Source organism: Peromyscus californicus, unplaced genomic scaffold (genome assembly GCF_007827085.1).
Source record: "Peromyscus californicus insignis strain IS unplaced genomic scaffold, ASM782708v3 Scaffold_13__1_contigs__length_99412109, whole genome shotgun sequence".
In the NCBI taxonomy this organism is placed as follows: Eukaryota; Metazoa; Chordata; class Mammalia; order Rodentia; family Cricetidae; genus Peromyscus; species Peromyscus californicus.
This window is the reverse complement of record NW_026294424.1, coordinates 93,366,499-93,382,894: the sequence shown is the minus strand read 5'-3', so window position 1 is coordinate 93,382,894 and position 16,396 is coordinate 93,366,499. Positions and strand designations below refer to the sequence as shown.

General features: G+C 39.9%; 1 protein-coding gene across 4 annotated transcripts in view; it reads left to right on the top strand.

The window, feature by feature from the left end:
* The window catches only part of Mapk10 (mitogen-activated protein kinase 10), a 312,106-nt gene that overhangs the window by 248,320 nt on the left and 47,390 nt on the right, over window positions 1-16,396 (top strand). For all 4 annotated transcript variants that reach the window (XM_052735542.1, XM_052735541.1, XM_052735544.1 and 1 more), the window contains 2 exons: window positions 8,157-8,339; window positions 12,655-12,779. In XM_052735542.1, the coding sequence (XP_052591502.1) occupies window positions 8,157-8,339; window positions 12,655-12,779 (308 nt within the window). The remainder of the gene's footprint in view (window positions 1-8,156; window positions 8,340-12,654; window positions 12,780-16,396) is intronic.

Below are 16,396 nucleotides of genomic sequence, written 5' to 3'. Positions count from 1 at the left end.
AACTGCATGATAAGGACAAAACCCCCAGAGAGCTCTTTAACAGTCTTCTGAAGGTAGAAATGGCAGAGTATAAATTTGATTCATAATTATAACCCAAATACCCAGAAAACAGAAGGTATTTTCCATCAGTACCTTCATCAGGGAATGTGTCTCAGAAAGTTCTCCAACCAGGGACACTAAGTAGCGCTTAGAGTCTGAGTTCTCAGCCTGACAGAAAAGCTTGTAGCCTGTAGCTCCAGCGGCTCATTCTTCTTTCCTTATGAGTACTTTGATACCATTCTCCTAGGAAGGTACCACTCAAGGAAGTCTTTAGTAATGATCAATCTCCTTTGCCAAGTATCTCATCCACTCCCAAGAGCAAAGGATTTGCAATGCCACTCTATTTAATCTGCAGTGAACTTAGAATTAGATGAGGAAATTTGCTGTCATAATTTTAATTAAGTGTCATTTTCCTGTTAATATTGAAGGTCTTAGATAATTTATCTCAGGGTGACATTTTCTGAAATCATAGATCTGAATGTAAAAGTTCATATGTTTACTACTCTTTTCATAACTGCACAGAACTAGTCTATAGTATTCCATTCATTGTCCTATACAGCATGAAAATGCTCTAATGCTGTACTTTCATAAAAATAATATTAGCAATTAATTTCCAAAGAGTGCATCATATGATGTCAGCATCTCACTAATACCAGTAAATTCTTATATATTTAAAAGTACAAATTGTGGTGGCAATCTGACCATTTTCTTTAAAATTTCACCTTATTTTCATTCAAAATATGTATAATAATTTTAGTGGAAAAGTGTTGATATGAAAGACTAAGACAAGCACATTGGAGATGCTCTCTGAGACACAAATATCTGGAAAATCACATCATGAACTTTAGACCAAAGCAAGTCAGTTTCTTCTACCACATTAGCTCCAGATTGCCTGTTTTCTTCACGAACACTGACTTGAACATGAGGAAAACAAGTACTTCTTATCTAGACAGCCAGACATTTGTAGGAGGAAAGGACTTGAAAGGAGTGTGCTAAAAGAAAGGCACTCTTTCTTAAAGAGGGTTGTACCCAGTATTTGCTGCAAGAGTATTTAACGATTTCACTGGCATAGTTTTAATAGATCCAGTGTCTCTGCATCCTGAATGATGCTTCATCTAAAAGCATTCTCAGTTAGGAAAGGTCACCCAAGTCAAAATATTTTTTTAATTCCAGGACATGTGACTCTCCTAACATTTTTACCAAAAGTACCATAGTGTTGCTTTAGGGCTGCTTCTTTGGATGCATTTAGTTATGGGCAGGGTGTGGCCACCCTATCTTAGAATCCCAGCACTTACCGGGAGGAGGCAGGAAGAAAGTTGGGGCTTGAGAGCCACACTACAAGTCTGAAGCTGAACTGAGCTGCAAAAACAAAAAACAAACAAAAAATAAGAACAACTTCAACAACAACAACAGAAAAAACAAAACCAGAGAGACACTTGATTCTGTGTTGAAGGTTTTTTATTGACTACTTTCATGACTCTAGTTGAATGAAACTAGAATTAAATAATATGTTGACGCTATTTTGCCAAACTTGTTAAGTACCTTATTTGTAGAAAATCTAGACACTTCTTTGCCTCTTTTAAGCATAGTATTTACTCTTATCCTTTAGAATTCAAAGCTAGTTTGAGTAATGAGTCAATGATAGCTTGATGGGGCATGCTAAATCAATTGCATTAGAGAGAAGGTCTTTTTTTTATGTTTACAGTGACAACTGAGCTTTAAACACCATGAACATTTTTCTAAGTATTGATATCTATCTATCTATCTATCTATCTATCTATCTATCTATCTATCTATCTATCCTATCTACTCATATGTTGTCTATAGTCATAGACTTGAGATTTGCATGAGAGTGACTAACCAGTCTTATATGTGAATTTCTTTATTTCTAATAATTCTGATTCCCTTCTGTAATCTCAGGCCCACAATGACATCAGTGAAGTTTCACTGACTCTTGGTTTGTTCTTGCTGTTGTCATGTTAGGGAATGCGTATCCACTTTTCCCACCTGCATTTCATTTCCAGACAGTCCATGGCAATTTATATTTTTTATTATAATAACTAAGTTTTACTCATCAAGGTTGCAAGGGAAGTAGAAATTTGCAAAGAACTTGCTTTTATCTTTGTTTGATTGCCTGTCTACCATTTACAGTTTATATTTATGTTAAATATGATTTCTTTTGTCTTTTACTGGGACAGTCAGCATTTTTGATCCAACTATTGAATAGCTAAGAGGAAAGGCTTTACAAACCTTAATTAGTTAGTACTATGTTAAGGTTTTTGAAGTGCCTTGTGATACTTTAGTAGGAAGGAATTGACAGTGAAGGATGGAACTGTAGAAGAATAAAAGGAGCAGGAGTTGGAATGAATGCAAATCTGCAAGACTCAATCCTGTTTGAAATCAGCTACCTATAAACAGTGACTATGATGATAGTGGTAGACAGTGACTGTGATTGACTACAGTAGACAGTGACTGTGACTGACTACAGTACAGAGTGACTGTGATAGATAGAGTGACCACAGTAGACAGTGACTGTGATAGAGTGACTGCAGTAGACAGTGATGTGATAGAGTGACTGCAGTAGACAGTGATGTGATAGTGACTGCAGGAGACAGTGATGTGATAGAGTGACTGCAGGAGACAGTGATGTGATAGAGTGACTGCAGTAGACAGTGATGTGATAGAGTGACTGCAGTAGACAGTGATGTGATAGAGTGACTGCAGTAGACAGTGATGTGATAGAGTGACTACAGTAGACAGTGATGTGATAGATAGAGTGACTGCAGTAGACAGTGATGTGATAGAGTGACTGCAGTAGACAGTGATGTGATAGAGTGACTACAGTAGACAGTGATGTGATAGATAGAGTGACTGCAGTAGACAGTGACTGTGATAGAGTGACTGCAGTAGACAGTGACTGTGATAGAGTGACTGTAGTAGACAGTGACTGTGATAGAGTGACTGCAGTAGACAGTGATGTGATAGAGTGACTGAAGTAGACAGTGACTGTGATAGAGTGACTGCAGTAGACAGTGGTGTGATAGAGTGACTGCAGTAGACAGTGATGTGATAGAGTGACTGCAGTAGACAGTGATGTGATAGAGTGACTGCAGTAGACAGTGATGTGATAGAGTGACTGCAGTATACAGTGACTGTGATAGAGTGACTGCAGTAGACAGTGACTGTGATAGAGTGACTGCAGTAGACAGTGACTGTGATAGATAGAGTGACTGCAGTAGACAGTGATGTGATTGAGTGACTGCAGTAGACAGTGATGTGATAGAGTGACTGCAGTAGACAGTGATGTGATAGAGAGTGACTGCAGTAGACAGTGATGTGATAGAGTGACTACAGTAGACAGTGATGTGATAGAGTGACTGCAGTAGACAGTGACTGTGATAGAGTGACTACAGTAGAGAGTGATGTGATAGAGTGACTGCAGTAGACAGTGATGTGATAGAGTGACTGCAGTAGACAGTGACTGTGATAGAGTGACTGCAGTAGACAGTGACTGTGATAGAGTGACTGCAGTAGACAGTGACTGTGATAGATAGAGTGACTGCAGTAGACAGTGATGTGATAGAGTGACTGCAGTAGACAGTGATGTGATAGAGTGACTGCAGTAGACAGTGATGTGATAGAGAGTGACTGCAGTAGACAGTGATGTGATAGAGTGACACAGTAGACAGTGATGTGATAGAGTGACTGCAGTAGACAGTGACTGTGATAGAGTGACTACAGTAGACAGTGATGTGATAGAGTTACTGTAGTAGACAGTGATGTGATAGAGTGACTGCAGTAGACAGTGACTGTGATAGAGTGACTGCAGTAGACAGTGACTGTGATAGAGTGACTGTAGTAGACTGTGATGTGATAGAGTGACTGCAGTAGACAGTGATGTGATAGAGTGACTGCAGTAGACAGTGATGTGATAGAGTGACTGCAGTAGACAGTGATGTGATAGAGTGACTACAGTAGACAGTGATGTGATAGAGTGACTACAGTAGACAGTGATGTGATAGAGTGACTACAGTAGACAGTGATGTGATAGAGTGACTGCAGTAGACAGTGATGTGATAGAGTGACTGCAGTAGACAGTGATGTGATAGAGTGACTGCAATAGACAGTGATGTGATAGAGTGACCACAGTAGACAGTGATGTGATAGAGTGACTGCAGTAGACAGTGATGTGATAGAGTGACTGCAGTAGGCAGTGACTGTGATAGAGTGACTACAGTAGACAGTGACTGTGATAGTGACTGCAGTAGACAGTGATGTGATAGAGTGACTGCAGTAGACAGTAACTGTGATAGAGTGACTGCAGTAGACAGTGATGTGATAGAGTGACTGCAGTAGGCAGTGACTGTGATAGAGTGACTGCAGTAGGCAGTGACTGTGATAGAGTGACTACAGTAGACAGTGATGTGATAGATAGAGTGACTGCAGTAGACAGTGATGTGATAGAGTGACTGCAGTAGACAGTGATGTGATAGAGTGACTGCAGTAGACAGTGATGTGATAGAGTGACTGCAGTAGACAGTGATGTGATAGAGTGACTGCAGTAGACAGTGATGTGATAGAGTGACTGCAGTAGACAGTGATGTGATAGAGTGACTACAGTAGACAGTGATGTGATAGATAGAGTGACTGCAGTAGACAGTGACTGTGATAGAGTGACTGCAGTAGACAGTGACTGTGATAGTGACTGCAGTAGACAGTGATGTGATAGAGTGACTACAGTAGACAGTGATGTGATAGAGTGACTGCAGTAGACAGTGATGTGGTAGAGTGACTGCAGTAGACAGTGATGTGAATGAGTGACTGCAGTAGACAGTGATGTGATAGAGTGACTGCAGTAGGCAGTGACTGTGATAGAGTGACTGCAGTAGACAGTGACTGTGATAGAGTGACTGCAGTAGACAGTGACTGTGATAGAGTGACTGCAGTAGACAGTGATGTGATAGAGTGACTGAAGTAGACAGTGACTGTGATAGAGTGACTGCAGTAGACAGTGACTGTGATAGAGTGACTACAGTAGACAGTGATGTGATAGAGTGACTACGGTAGACAGTGATGTGATAGAGTGACTGCAGTAGACAGTGACTGTGATAGAGTGACTGCAGTAGGCAGTGATGTGATAGAGTGTAGTAGGCAGTGATGTGATAGAGTGACTGTAGTAGACAGTGATGTGATAGAGTGACTGCAGTAGACAGTGATGTGATAGAGTGACTACAGTAGACAGTGATGTGATAGAGTGACTGCAGTAGACAGTGATGTGATAGAGTGACTGCAGTAGACAGTGATGTGATAGAGAGTGACTGCAGTAGACAGTGATGTGATAGAGTGACACAGTAGACAGTGATGTGATAGAGTGACTGCAGTAGACAGTGACTGTGATAGAGTGACTACAGTAGACAGTGATGTGATAGAGTTACTGTAGTAGACAGTGATGTGATAGAGTGACTGCAGTAGACAGTGACTGTGATAGAGTGACTACAGTAGACAGTGATGTGATAGAGTGACTGCAGTAGACAGTGACTGTGATAGAGTGACTGCAGTAGACAGTGACTGTGATAGAGTGACTGCAGTAGACAGTGACTGTGATAGAGTGACTGCAGTAGACAGTAACTGTGATAGAGTGACTGCAGTAGACAGTGACTGTGATAGAGTGACTGCAGTAGACAGTGTTGTGATAGAGTGACTACAGTAGACAGTGATGTGATAGAGTGACTGTAGTAGACAGTGATGTGATAGAGTGACTGCAGTAGGCAGTGACTGTGATAGAGTGACTGCAGTAGACAGTGATGTGATAGAGTGACTGCAGTAGACAGTGATGTGATAGAGTGACTGCAGTAGACAGTGATGTGATAGAGTGACTGCAGTAGACAGTGATGTGATAGAGTGACTGCAGTAGACAGTGATGTGATAGAGTGACTGCAGTAGACAGTGATGTGATAGAGAGTGACTGCAGTAGACAGTGATGTGATAGTGACTGCAGTAGACAGTAACTGTGATAGAGTGACTGCAGTAGGCAGTGACTGTGATAGAGTGACTGCAGTAGACAGTGATGTGATAGAGTGACTACAGTAGACAGTGATGTGATAGAGTGACTGCAGTAGACAGGACTGTGATAGAGTGACTGCAGTAGACAGTGATGTGATAGAGTGACTGCAGTAGGCAGTGATGTGATAGAGTGACTGCAGTAGACAGTGATGTGATAGAGTGACTACAGTAGACAGTGATGTGATAGAGTGACTGCAGTAGACAGTGATGTGATAGAGTGACTGCAGTAGACAGTGATGTGATAGAGTGACTGAAGTAGACAGTGACTGTGATAGAGTGACTGCAGTAGACAGTGACTGTGATAGAGTGACTGCAGTAGACAGTGACTGTGATAGAGTGACTGCAGTAGACAGTGATGTGATAGAGTGACTGCAGTAGACAGTGATGTGATAGAGTGACTGCAGTAGGCAGTGACTGTGATAGAGTGACTGCAGTAGACAGTGATGTGATAGAGTGACTGCAGTAGACAGTGATGTGGTAGAGTGACTGCAGTAGACAGTGACTGTGATAGAGTGACTGCAGTAGACAGTGATGTGATAGAGTGACTGCAGTAGACAGTGATGTGATAGAGTGACTGCAGTAGACAGTGATGTGATAGAGTGACTGCAGTAGACAGTGATGTGATAGAGTGACTGCAGTAGACAGTGATGTGATAGTGACTGCAGGAGACAGTGACTGTGATAGAGTGACTGCAGTAGACAGTGACTGTGATAGAGTGACTGCAGTAGACAGTGATGTGATAGAGTGACTGCAGTAGACAGTGATGTGATAGAGTGACTGCAGTAGACAGTGATGTGATAGAGTGACTGCAGTAGACAGTGATGTGGTAGAGTGACTGCAGTAGACAGTGATGTGATAGAGTGACTACAGTAGACAGTGATGTGATAGAGTGACTGCAGTAGGCAGTGACTGTGATAGAGTGACTGAAGTAGACAGTGACTGTGATAGAGTGACTGAAGTAGACAGTGATGTGATAGAGTGACTGCAGTAGACAGTGACTGTGATAGAGTGACTGCAGTAGACAGTGATGTGATACAGTGACTACAGTTGACAGTGATGTGATAGAGTGACTGCAGTAGACAGTGATGTGATAGAGTGACTGCAGTAGACAGTGATGTGATAGAGTGACTGCAGTAGACAGTGATGTGATAGAGTGACTGCAGTAGACAGTGATGTGATAGAGTGACTGCAGTAGGCAGTGACTGTGATAGAGTGACTACCGTAGACAGTGGCTCTGGGTGACACACCAGCACTGCATATTTCAAACAGCCTTCCAAAAAAAATATGTCACAAATGCATAGTAAACTTTGAAAAGACAGAAATTTGAGCAGTTTACAAATGTATATATGCATCAAAACTCTGCAATGTATTCCACCTATATACATAGCCAAACCAAATTAGTGTGATGACCCCAAATGTTATGATTATAAGTAGAAAAACATTAAATGTCCATGAAACTTTCCCTTTTTCAGAAAAGGAACAAAAAAATCTTAAAGACAATTTAAGGAAAATATAAATAAATATTATTTAAAGTATCTATGTGCTTGCGATTCTAAAAATAAAAATGATTGATGTAACTTTAAGATAAAATCCTATGATGAAGTGAGATAATTTTAATTCTAAATCACATGATTATTAAAATTATATTTCATTAAGATTTCTTTCTTACATTATTTGAATCTTTTAATTCTTACAATCAAGAGAGAACTTCCTGTCATTTGTCCTTGTATATTTTACCCTAAAACATATGATTATGTAAGTGTTACTACGTCCTCATATTTGAATAATATTTTTATTTTTGTAAAGCAAAGACCACTTCATAATCCTGTTGTTGTTAAATAATAGTATTTCTTTAAAAGCACACAAGTTCAAAATTTGACTTATAATTCCAAAAGTGTTCAGAGGCAGGCTGTCAACTTTGATTTCACCCTTTTGTCCTGTGTTGCTTCGTAAAATTCCAGTCATACTGATGGGACTCAGCCCCTAGTGAGAGATGATAGAAAGGTGAGAACCCCTGGTCTGCACCTCTTTTCCCTTAACTGTTTCCTCCCCAGATATTGACCAGTGGAACAAAGTCATCGAGCAGCTAGGAACTCCGTGTCCAGAATTCATGAAGAAATTGCAGCCTACAGTCAGAAACTATGTGGAGAACCGGCCCAAGTATGCTGGACTTACCTTCCCCAAGCTGTTTCCAGATTCCCTTTTCCCAGCGGACTCTGAGCACAATAAACTCAAAGGTGAGCACTGGGCACAGCCTGACAGGCTCTGTGTTGTCGGCCACTGTGGTTGTGGTGTGTGCTATGAAAAGGCACCTGTGAGGTCTTCTCTTGACTGGCACTGATTCAAGAAGAGGTGTTCCTGGCAATAGCCTTTCTTGGCTAACTGTTTTATCAGGGTTATTTAGAATCTTGAAACCACTGTTTGAAATGTAAGTTTAAAAGTTCAGTGTACTGTACTTTGAAAACATATCTTCAATACTTGTTTAGTTCATAGAAAATATTTTTAACACAGACTTTCATTTGTAAAGTTTTATAGGCATAGGTGCTTTAGTTCATTATATTTTATGGAGTATCTTACCACCATTTCTCAATTATAGGGTTCTAAATTAGGTGTTACCTACACATTTTTTTTCTGTTCAACTCTGGTCCCTTCTGCCTAGATCAAGACTCAGTTTAATTGACTTAATACTTTGTTAAGAATTTTCAACAGCATCTGGTTAATAACTGTTAAACATAATAAAAAGTTGTTTTAAAATATTTATCATCAAAAAAGCAAGGTAGGTTCATGCTTGTGGGGGTGTACCCCAAGTGTGCAGCACAGTCATTTATTTATAGGCTTAATTTAAATAACTAAGATAAACATCAATGAGGCAGAGAAATTAAAATGCAGTGCTTTGTTGTTTGGGATCTAGTCATCACCTCCAAATTTATTCATAAGAGATTTAAGACAGTCCACATCATAGTGCTACATAGTCTCTGAGTGACATTCCCAAAGCTGTGAACACTTCCTAGACAGAGAGCGAAATGCCTAAAAGATATCTTAGCATGAATGCCTTTTTAATGTTAATCATGATAGTAAGTGTCTTAGTCACTGTTCTAGTGCTGTGAAGAGACACTATGACCATGACAACTCCTATAAAAGAAAGCATTTAATTGGGGCTAGCTAATAGTTTTAGAGGTTCATGGAAGAGAGCATGGCAGCATGTAGACAGACATGGTGCTGGAGGAATAGGTGAGAGTTCTACATCTTGATCCACAGACAGCAGGAAGAGAAAAGGCTATGGGGTTTGTCTTGGCCTTTTCAAACATTCAAAGTGCACTCCGACTTCCTCCAGCAAAACCACACCTCCTAATCCTTCTCAAGTAGTGCCACTTCCTGATGACCAAGCATTCAAATATTTGGGCCCATAGGGAACATTCTTATTCAAACCACCACAGTAGACAAAAATAATCCTGTGAAGACATTGATAGTGTAACCATGTGGAGACAGTAAAACCCTTACTGAGCTATCTAATGGTAGTGGAAATGGCAAACTGTTGGAAGACATTGCTGGTTGGTAGAGGTCACAGTCTACCACATCCTGGCAGCTTTCTCTAAGCTGGACAATATGGAAACTCCCTTCCTCCTTCTCCAGCAAAGCTTCCTGCTTTCTAGCTGCCTTCATCTAGAGGATGTCTCTAGGTCCAGGATGCCTGACTTATCTCAAGGGTGACCCTTGACAGTTACCTGTAAACACTCTTCCCCTGATGTCCTACATGGTAATTAGGAAAGTGTTCTAGCCATTTTGATAGGATCCTACTGCCATGTACAAAGCCTTGTGATTGAAGCCTGCCACTTAATGCAAATTAAGGTTTGTCCTCTGGTTCCCCAATCCTACATATTCCTTATACTCTGGAATAAAGTTGAGCTGATTCTCCGAAATCTGTCTCTGGAGGGCTGTCTCCGTTTGTCCTCATGGGCCAAGTACAGAGCTCTCTGTCACCATTACTGCCTCTTGCCCTCTCAACTTGGTGGCCTGCAGGCCAAGAGGGAAAGAGAACCCCTCCACAGCAAACTGTTAACAGCATGTTTTGTGATGTAAATCCAACTTTCTAGAGTTTAGTTATTTTTTGTAAATTATTAGCTATTTAATATAGTTGTGATTCCAGTACAAGACTGGCACACCAACGAAGTATCACAATATGCAAATGATGAACAGAAAATTTGTTCAGACTCTGGGAAAGCAGCATCTTTGAAAGTTGAAGGCCATGGCACTGAAAACATTTCTCTGTTTACTACATATGGTACTGACAATGGCTTCTAGTAGATGATCTGGTGTTGGCAAAGGTCATTCCCTTCTCGACAAGGAGCCATCCTATCCCATGCCCTTTCTAAGAACAGAAATACAGATGGTCTTGAGAGCAGACTCTGGATGCAGGGTACATGAATCTGAGGAAGAAATCAGCTACAGAGCAAAAGGATCTTTTAACAAAGGAAATAAACAGCTTTGTTAGGCTGTTAGAACATTGGTCATAAAATCATCTTAAAATTTGTATTAGTATTTAAGTCTTTGTGCACTTTCAGTATTCTTGTGAGCTTCAAAGTTGTGTTTGTAAAGATTGCTATCAATTAAGAATATTGTATTTATCAGAAAAAATTGCCATAGACATAAAATATCCTTTAATGAATGAACTTCCATATTAACATAAAACATTATAAAACACAAGAAAATAGTCACAGATACATAGGTGAGAATAGTTTCCTACTTCTTAGCTGTTGTATTGGCAAAATTACGTGAAAATGAATGTCAGACCGTTGAATCATATCCAAAAGTGGGCAGTGGGAGAAAAAAAGCCACCAGCAATCACAGTGATAGCCTGTGAGAGTGAGTGACATTGCCTAACTTTTGTTTATGTTATTGCTAAATTCTTAGCCCAGTACTTTAATATGAACATTTAATAACCATTAATGTTGTCCATATTCAAAAAAACACTTGAATGAAAAAATCTTCTTTTAAACATTTTACATGTAAATATTTTATTGTACTACCAATGAACTCGTGAATCTTTTGCGATATGTATCTGGTGTTTTTGAAAGGAGAACAAAAACACTGAAGCTCTAAATTTGTGAATATAGAAAAAGGCCCCTGATTCCTACATTATCCTCTGTATTAGCATATGTAGTTTCAATTTTTGATGTCAGTTACTCTTAGGCACTCTTATTAATTAGAAATATTTAAAATTGCTAAGCCAATTGAGGTTTTTACTCTCTTGAATTGGAAGTTTTGCTATATATTTGGAACATATTGAGTAATTTTACTATTAAAACTTTGAGACCATTTGAGTAATCATAGTGGTTTAAGATATCATTAAGGTAGTATTAAGATGTTACTGAGTCTTATTAAGAAACCACTTCATGTAAAAATTCCACATGCTTTAGAGACTAAAAATCAACGTGGCTTCAGGGTTGGTTCTTCAGCTCAGGTGATGAAGGGCTTGTCTGCAAGCACATGGACCTGAGTTTGATTCCCAGAACCCATGTAATACAAAATGAGGCATGTGCATGTACTTGTCACCCCAGTGAAAATGGCAATGAGGAGGTAGGGGCAGTCAGTCAGACTGGCCTAACAGAGAGTTCCAGGCTTGTCTCCAAAGAAAGAAATGCAAGAGGTTCATAGTACTTAAAGAGCAGCACCCAAGGTTGTGCCTTGACTTTCACACATGTGCACCATCACACACTGATGAGACTGCACACACAGGGACACGGCTGAACACAAAAATCAGTGTGCCTCCAATAAACAGTGCTGTTGAACAAATATGCTGGCTGATGGCCACCATGTTTCTCACCCTGCCCCAGCCATGCGAATCACCGCGCCACCTTGTACATAATATGGAGATTTCCATTACCATTGGTCATGGCGTGGGACTTCCTTTAGCCACTAGCCACCTGATTCCACCAAATCGTGATTCCACCCATTTAAGTGCCTGGTGAACACAGAACGCTACAACAACACTCAGTAGTTCAGTGAGGTCATTTTCTTCACATTCACTCTTCAGGTTGTTTTTAGTGGATCTAAGAAATCGGCACAACCTTGGTTCTCAAGTCAGTTTGAACTCTGCTGACTCTGCTGATCCCACTTGGTGTCAGAGAACATGAAAGCACCATGACTCACTCCCTGCATCCACCCCTGTATCCCAACTGTGCATTTCTGCAGATGCACTATGCACTTTGCATTTCCCATGCCCCTTATCCCAGCCCCCTCTCATCCTTAGAGATTACCCACGAAAGTTTCTTTACTTAATCAAACTTCATAGCCAATAAATTCTATTTATAATTCTGAGTGAATAATTATATTCGATTATTCACACTATATAACCCTCAAAGAGCTCTCAAAATGATACCTTAGGATTTAAGACAAAAGAAAAAAAAAGTTAGGAGCTGCATTTCCTTTATAGCCACAAGGAGTATCCTGGTGACTAGAAGGATGCTGCTTTGCTTCTTTAGTTCCCCAGATGATAAACACCCTTGCCAAAATGAAAATCTTAGGAATTGCTGTTCTTATTTATCATTTCAGCCAGCCAAGCCAGGGATTTATTGTCAAAGATGTTAGTGATCGACCCGGCTAAGAGGATATCGGTGGATGACGCCTTACAGCATCCCTACATCAACGTTTGGTATGACCCAGCTGAGGTGGAGGCGGTAAGAACTCAGCATAAACCACCCACAGCGAGTGGAGAAAACAGAGTAAAGCTCACACCAAATGAGCACAAGCAGGCTTTCTATAACTCCCACCTCAAAGACCATTACCTGATCCCCTGACGGTTATTTTCTTCAATATGTATTTTAAGTTCATTTCTTTCTGAGTCTTCCTGTGAACCTGGATGAGTTCAAATATCTTTTTTTTTTTTTTTTTAAATTCACACTTAGGTCTTCTGCAGTGTGTTTAACTGTCAGTTTCTCTGGATGCAAACAGGAAGAACACATATTGGTGGGGAGGCTACCTCCGGACTCTTCTTTGTGCTTTTTGTCTGCCAGTCCCGTCTAACCTCTAACTGTCCAGCTTCTTTATTGAACCAATCACAGCAACATATTTTCACACAATGTAAAGGAATATTCCACACTACTTGCTCCTTATTTCTTTCTGTGTGTGAGAAGCAAATATTTAGTGTTCAAAAATTTCCAGGAAACCCTAGCCCTGACTCTTCCAGCAGCAAAAAATGAGATTTATCATCTTGTGTGATATTTTCCTAAATTTTGTTCTCCTGAGCAGCTTTACCATGATGTTGGTGTCTCAATTTGTTTCAGATTTATTTTAGTAACTTGGTTTGATTCTTACAAAATACAATCCTTCCAATGAAATATCTTTGAGTTTCTAATGTTCTTAAAACTAGTCTACATCCTTAAGACTCAAATGTAGACTCTCTCCCAGTCTTTTATACTTCATAAAAACTTTTAAAGATATTAATAGAGTAGAAGGAAGTAAAGAAAAAAAGAAATGAATACATAAATAAATATATTAAAATTAGATAATATGGATTTTTTCTGATGAAATATAAGAAAATGCTTCAGGTATCTGTGTAAAATTATTAACTAAAAATAAATTATTTGAAATTTCTAATCATTTATTTTGAAAGTTGTAAACCTGTGGCATGTTTATTTTCCCTTACAACTGATTTCATGTGTTTAATCTGTTTTTAATGGAACGTGGCCTCTAGTTTAATTAGAGTCATAAAGTCTGCATTTGTAATTCACTTGTAATTATGTTGCCTATAAAAAAGACAGTTACTTAGACTCTACAGCAGAACATTAGAATAATATCAATGAATTTTTAAGTTTATTTCAACATTTCATCCTTTGTCGGATAAAAAAAATATACCTAGATCTTTTCTCAATATAGTCATCATAGGGCATAGATAGTAACGAGATGAGACGTACAGATTTTAAGGATTCAGTATAGCCTGAGGATTCAGTAAAGGAACCAGCTGAGACAGAGAAGAGCAGGCAAGTGTTTGACATCCAAACCGAGGTCACTGGCTGCAGAACTGTAAAACTGTCTCCCATCTACAAATGTTGCAGTGAATGCTGACCCCAGGGCAAGAGTAGTTTATTACTCTCCAAAGTGTATTGCAGAGGTCACAATCAGTAAGAAACAAATCCTATGAGTCCTGGAAGAACACCAGCCATGCTGTCTGCATCGCACGTAAGACTATTATTACAGTAAGATGGGAGCATGCATTTAAAATAAAGTGACAATTCTTTACAGATGTGCATCAACAAAGTGACATGTCTTATGCTAGAGATGCAAGACTGTTTGCAAGATAAACGCAGATGTCTCTTTATAACCCAAATGAATAGAAATATCAAATAGAATTTCCATGGATAGGAATTGTGAAGGAGTGCCAAGCTCAAATGGCTTCCAAGTGGCACACATGGCTTTAGGGAAAGAAAGAAATTCAAAGGTGAGCAGAAGGGAAATATGATTCACTTTGGGGACATACAGGCAAGGCAAATTCAACACAAGATGAAAGACAGTGGGAGGGAAAGGAGTCATCCCTGGGAAGCAGAGAAAAGAAAACAGCAAAACCTGCATGAAAGTAATGAGGAATGGTTGGAGGACACAAGGGTTCTGAAAAAACAGAAAGGAACAGAACAACATTAAATGCACTAGTCCACTAGTCAGGATACACGCTATCTCACATTTCCGATCATTTCCCAATGCAAAGATCAAAAAGGAAAACAATAATAGTATTTTGTCATCGAGTAAATACTAAACATATTCATATGAGGTTGTCAGTTATACATTTTTCATGCCCAGCTCAATCACACACCTGTCTAGAACAGCAGCACAGTTTGAAGTGACAGCTGTGTGGGTTACTACTTCTCAAATAATGTTCAGAGCAACAGACAAAAGCTCATTTCCAACACAGAGCTGAAAGACCATACTTACATCAGTGTGTGGCTGGTGTTCGGTGTCTTTTGAAGATTTATTTTTATATTATGTGTAGAGCATTGTGCCTGCATGTTAGTCTGTGGCTCGTGTGTGTGCAGTGCCCCTGGAAGTCAGAAGGGGGTACTGTACCACCTGGAACTAGAGATGTTTTTTGAGCCATCATATGGGTGCTAGGTACTGTACCCTGGTGCTCTGCAAGAGCAACAAATGTTGTTACCCTCTGAGTCATTTCTCCAGCCTTTTTTGGTTTGTTTGGGTTTTTTGGTTTTGTTGGTTTTTTTTGACGGTGTTTTAAATCTCTTCTGTCTCCGTTATGAGACAAAGACACACAAATTACATATTGATGCACAAAGTGCATGTTTTTCCATTACCCTCCTGATCTGTGATCTGGGAAATACTTCAGGCTGACATTCCTGCATTGCCCCTTGCTAGTGGCCTCAGTTTTCCTTTGTCCTTAGCTCAGTCTTCTTTGTTAGTGAAGTTTCCTGCAGTGTCTGCCTCTGTGAGAGGGCTCTGAGAACCGTAAAGTGCTCCTACAGAAAAGATCTCTGTTGCTGCACTGGTTGCCGTCACTATTTCTGTGATAACATTTGTATACAATACTTTGCTGTCATTTGGTATTAGGAACAGATATCGAGTATAAAAGACCTGCTGGGCAAGAAATTGCAGAAATATTCTTCAGTTTGGGGATGATTATAAAAAGTGGTGGAGTTTAAAGACACACTTGACGTGTGGGTCCTTTTGTTGTTTCTGTTGATATATGCCCACACTTACATCACCTAGTGTAAGAGCCAAGGTCTATTGTTTTAAACTAACAGAAAGCAAATTACATAGTCTATATATGTCCATCATAACTCTAAGAAATTCAGGGCTGTTGCAGACTCTTTGGGCAATGTCACATGCCCTTGTATCTTGTTGGAGGGACATCACCTGATTCTTGAGCTTATCTACCCTGTTGGGCAGAGTGGAAGCTTTTATGTTGCATCCCTGTGCATAGAACCTTTGAGCACCTGGATCATCTCTAAGCTGGGGAAAAGCTGGTGAACTAGTCTCAGAACACTCAAGAAGCTGATCCGGGTGCTTTTTAAAGGTGGGGGAGTAAAGATAAACATCAGGAGTAGAAGAAATATGTTCTGTCACTATTGACATCAGAACTCAAGGTCACTGTCATAGTGAGGCCAGTTAACCTGTATGGGATCAGAAGACATTTCTTGATTCCTGATTCTCAAGTGTTGAAGCACTGGGGTTGCCTTGTGTTGGTCAGGCTTTAAGCCAGCAGTGATGAGTCACTGTGCTGAGGGTACTGCTGTCTCCAAAAGCCCCTGGGATAGTCATGATGGCTACAGTGTTACACTGGGAATCTGGG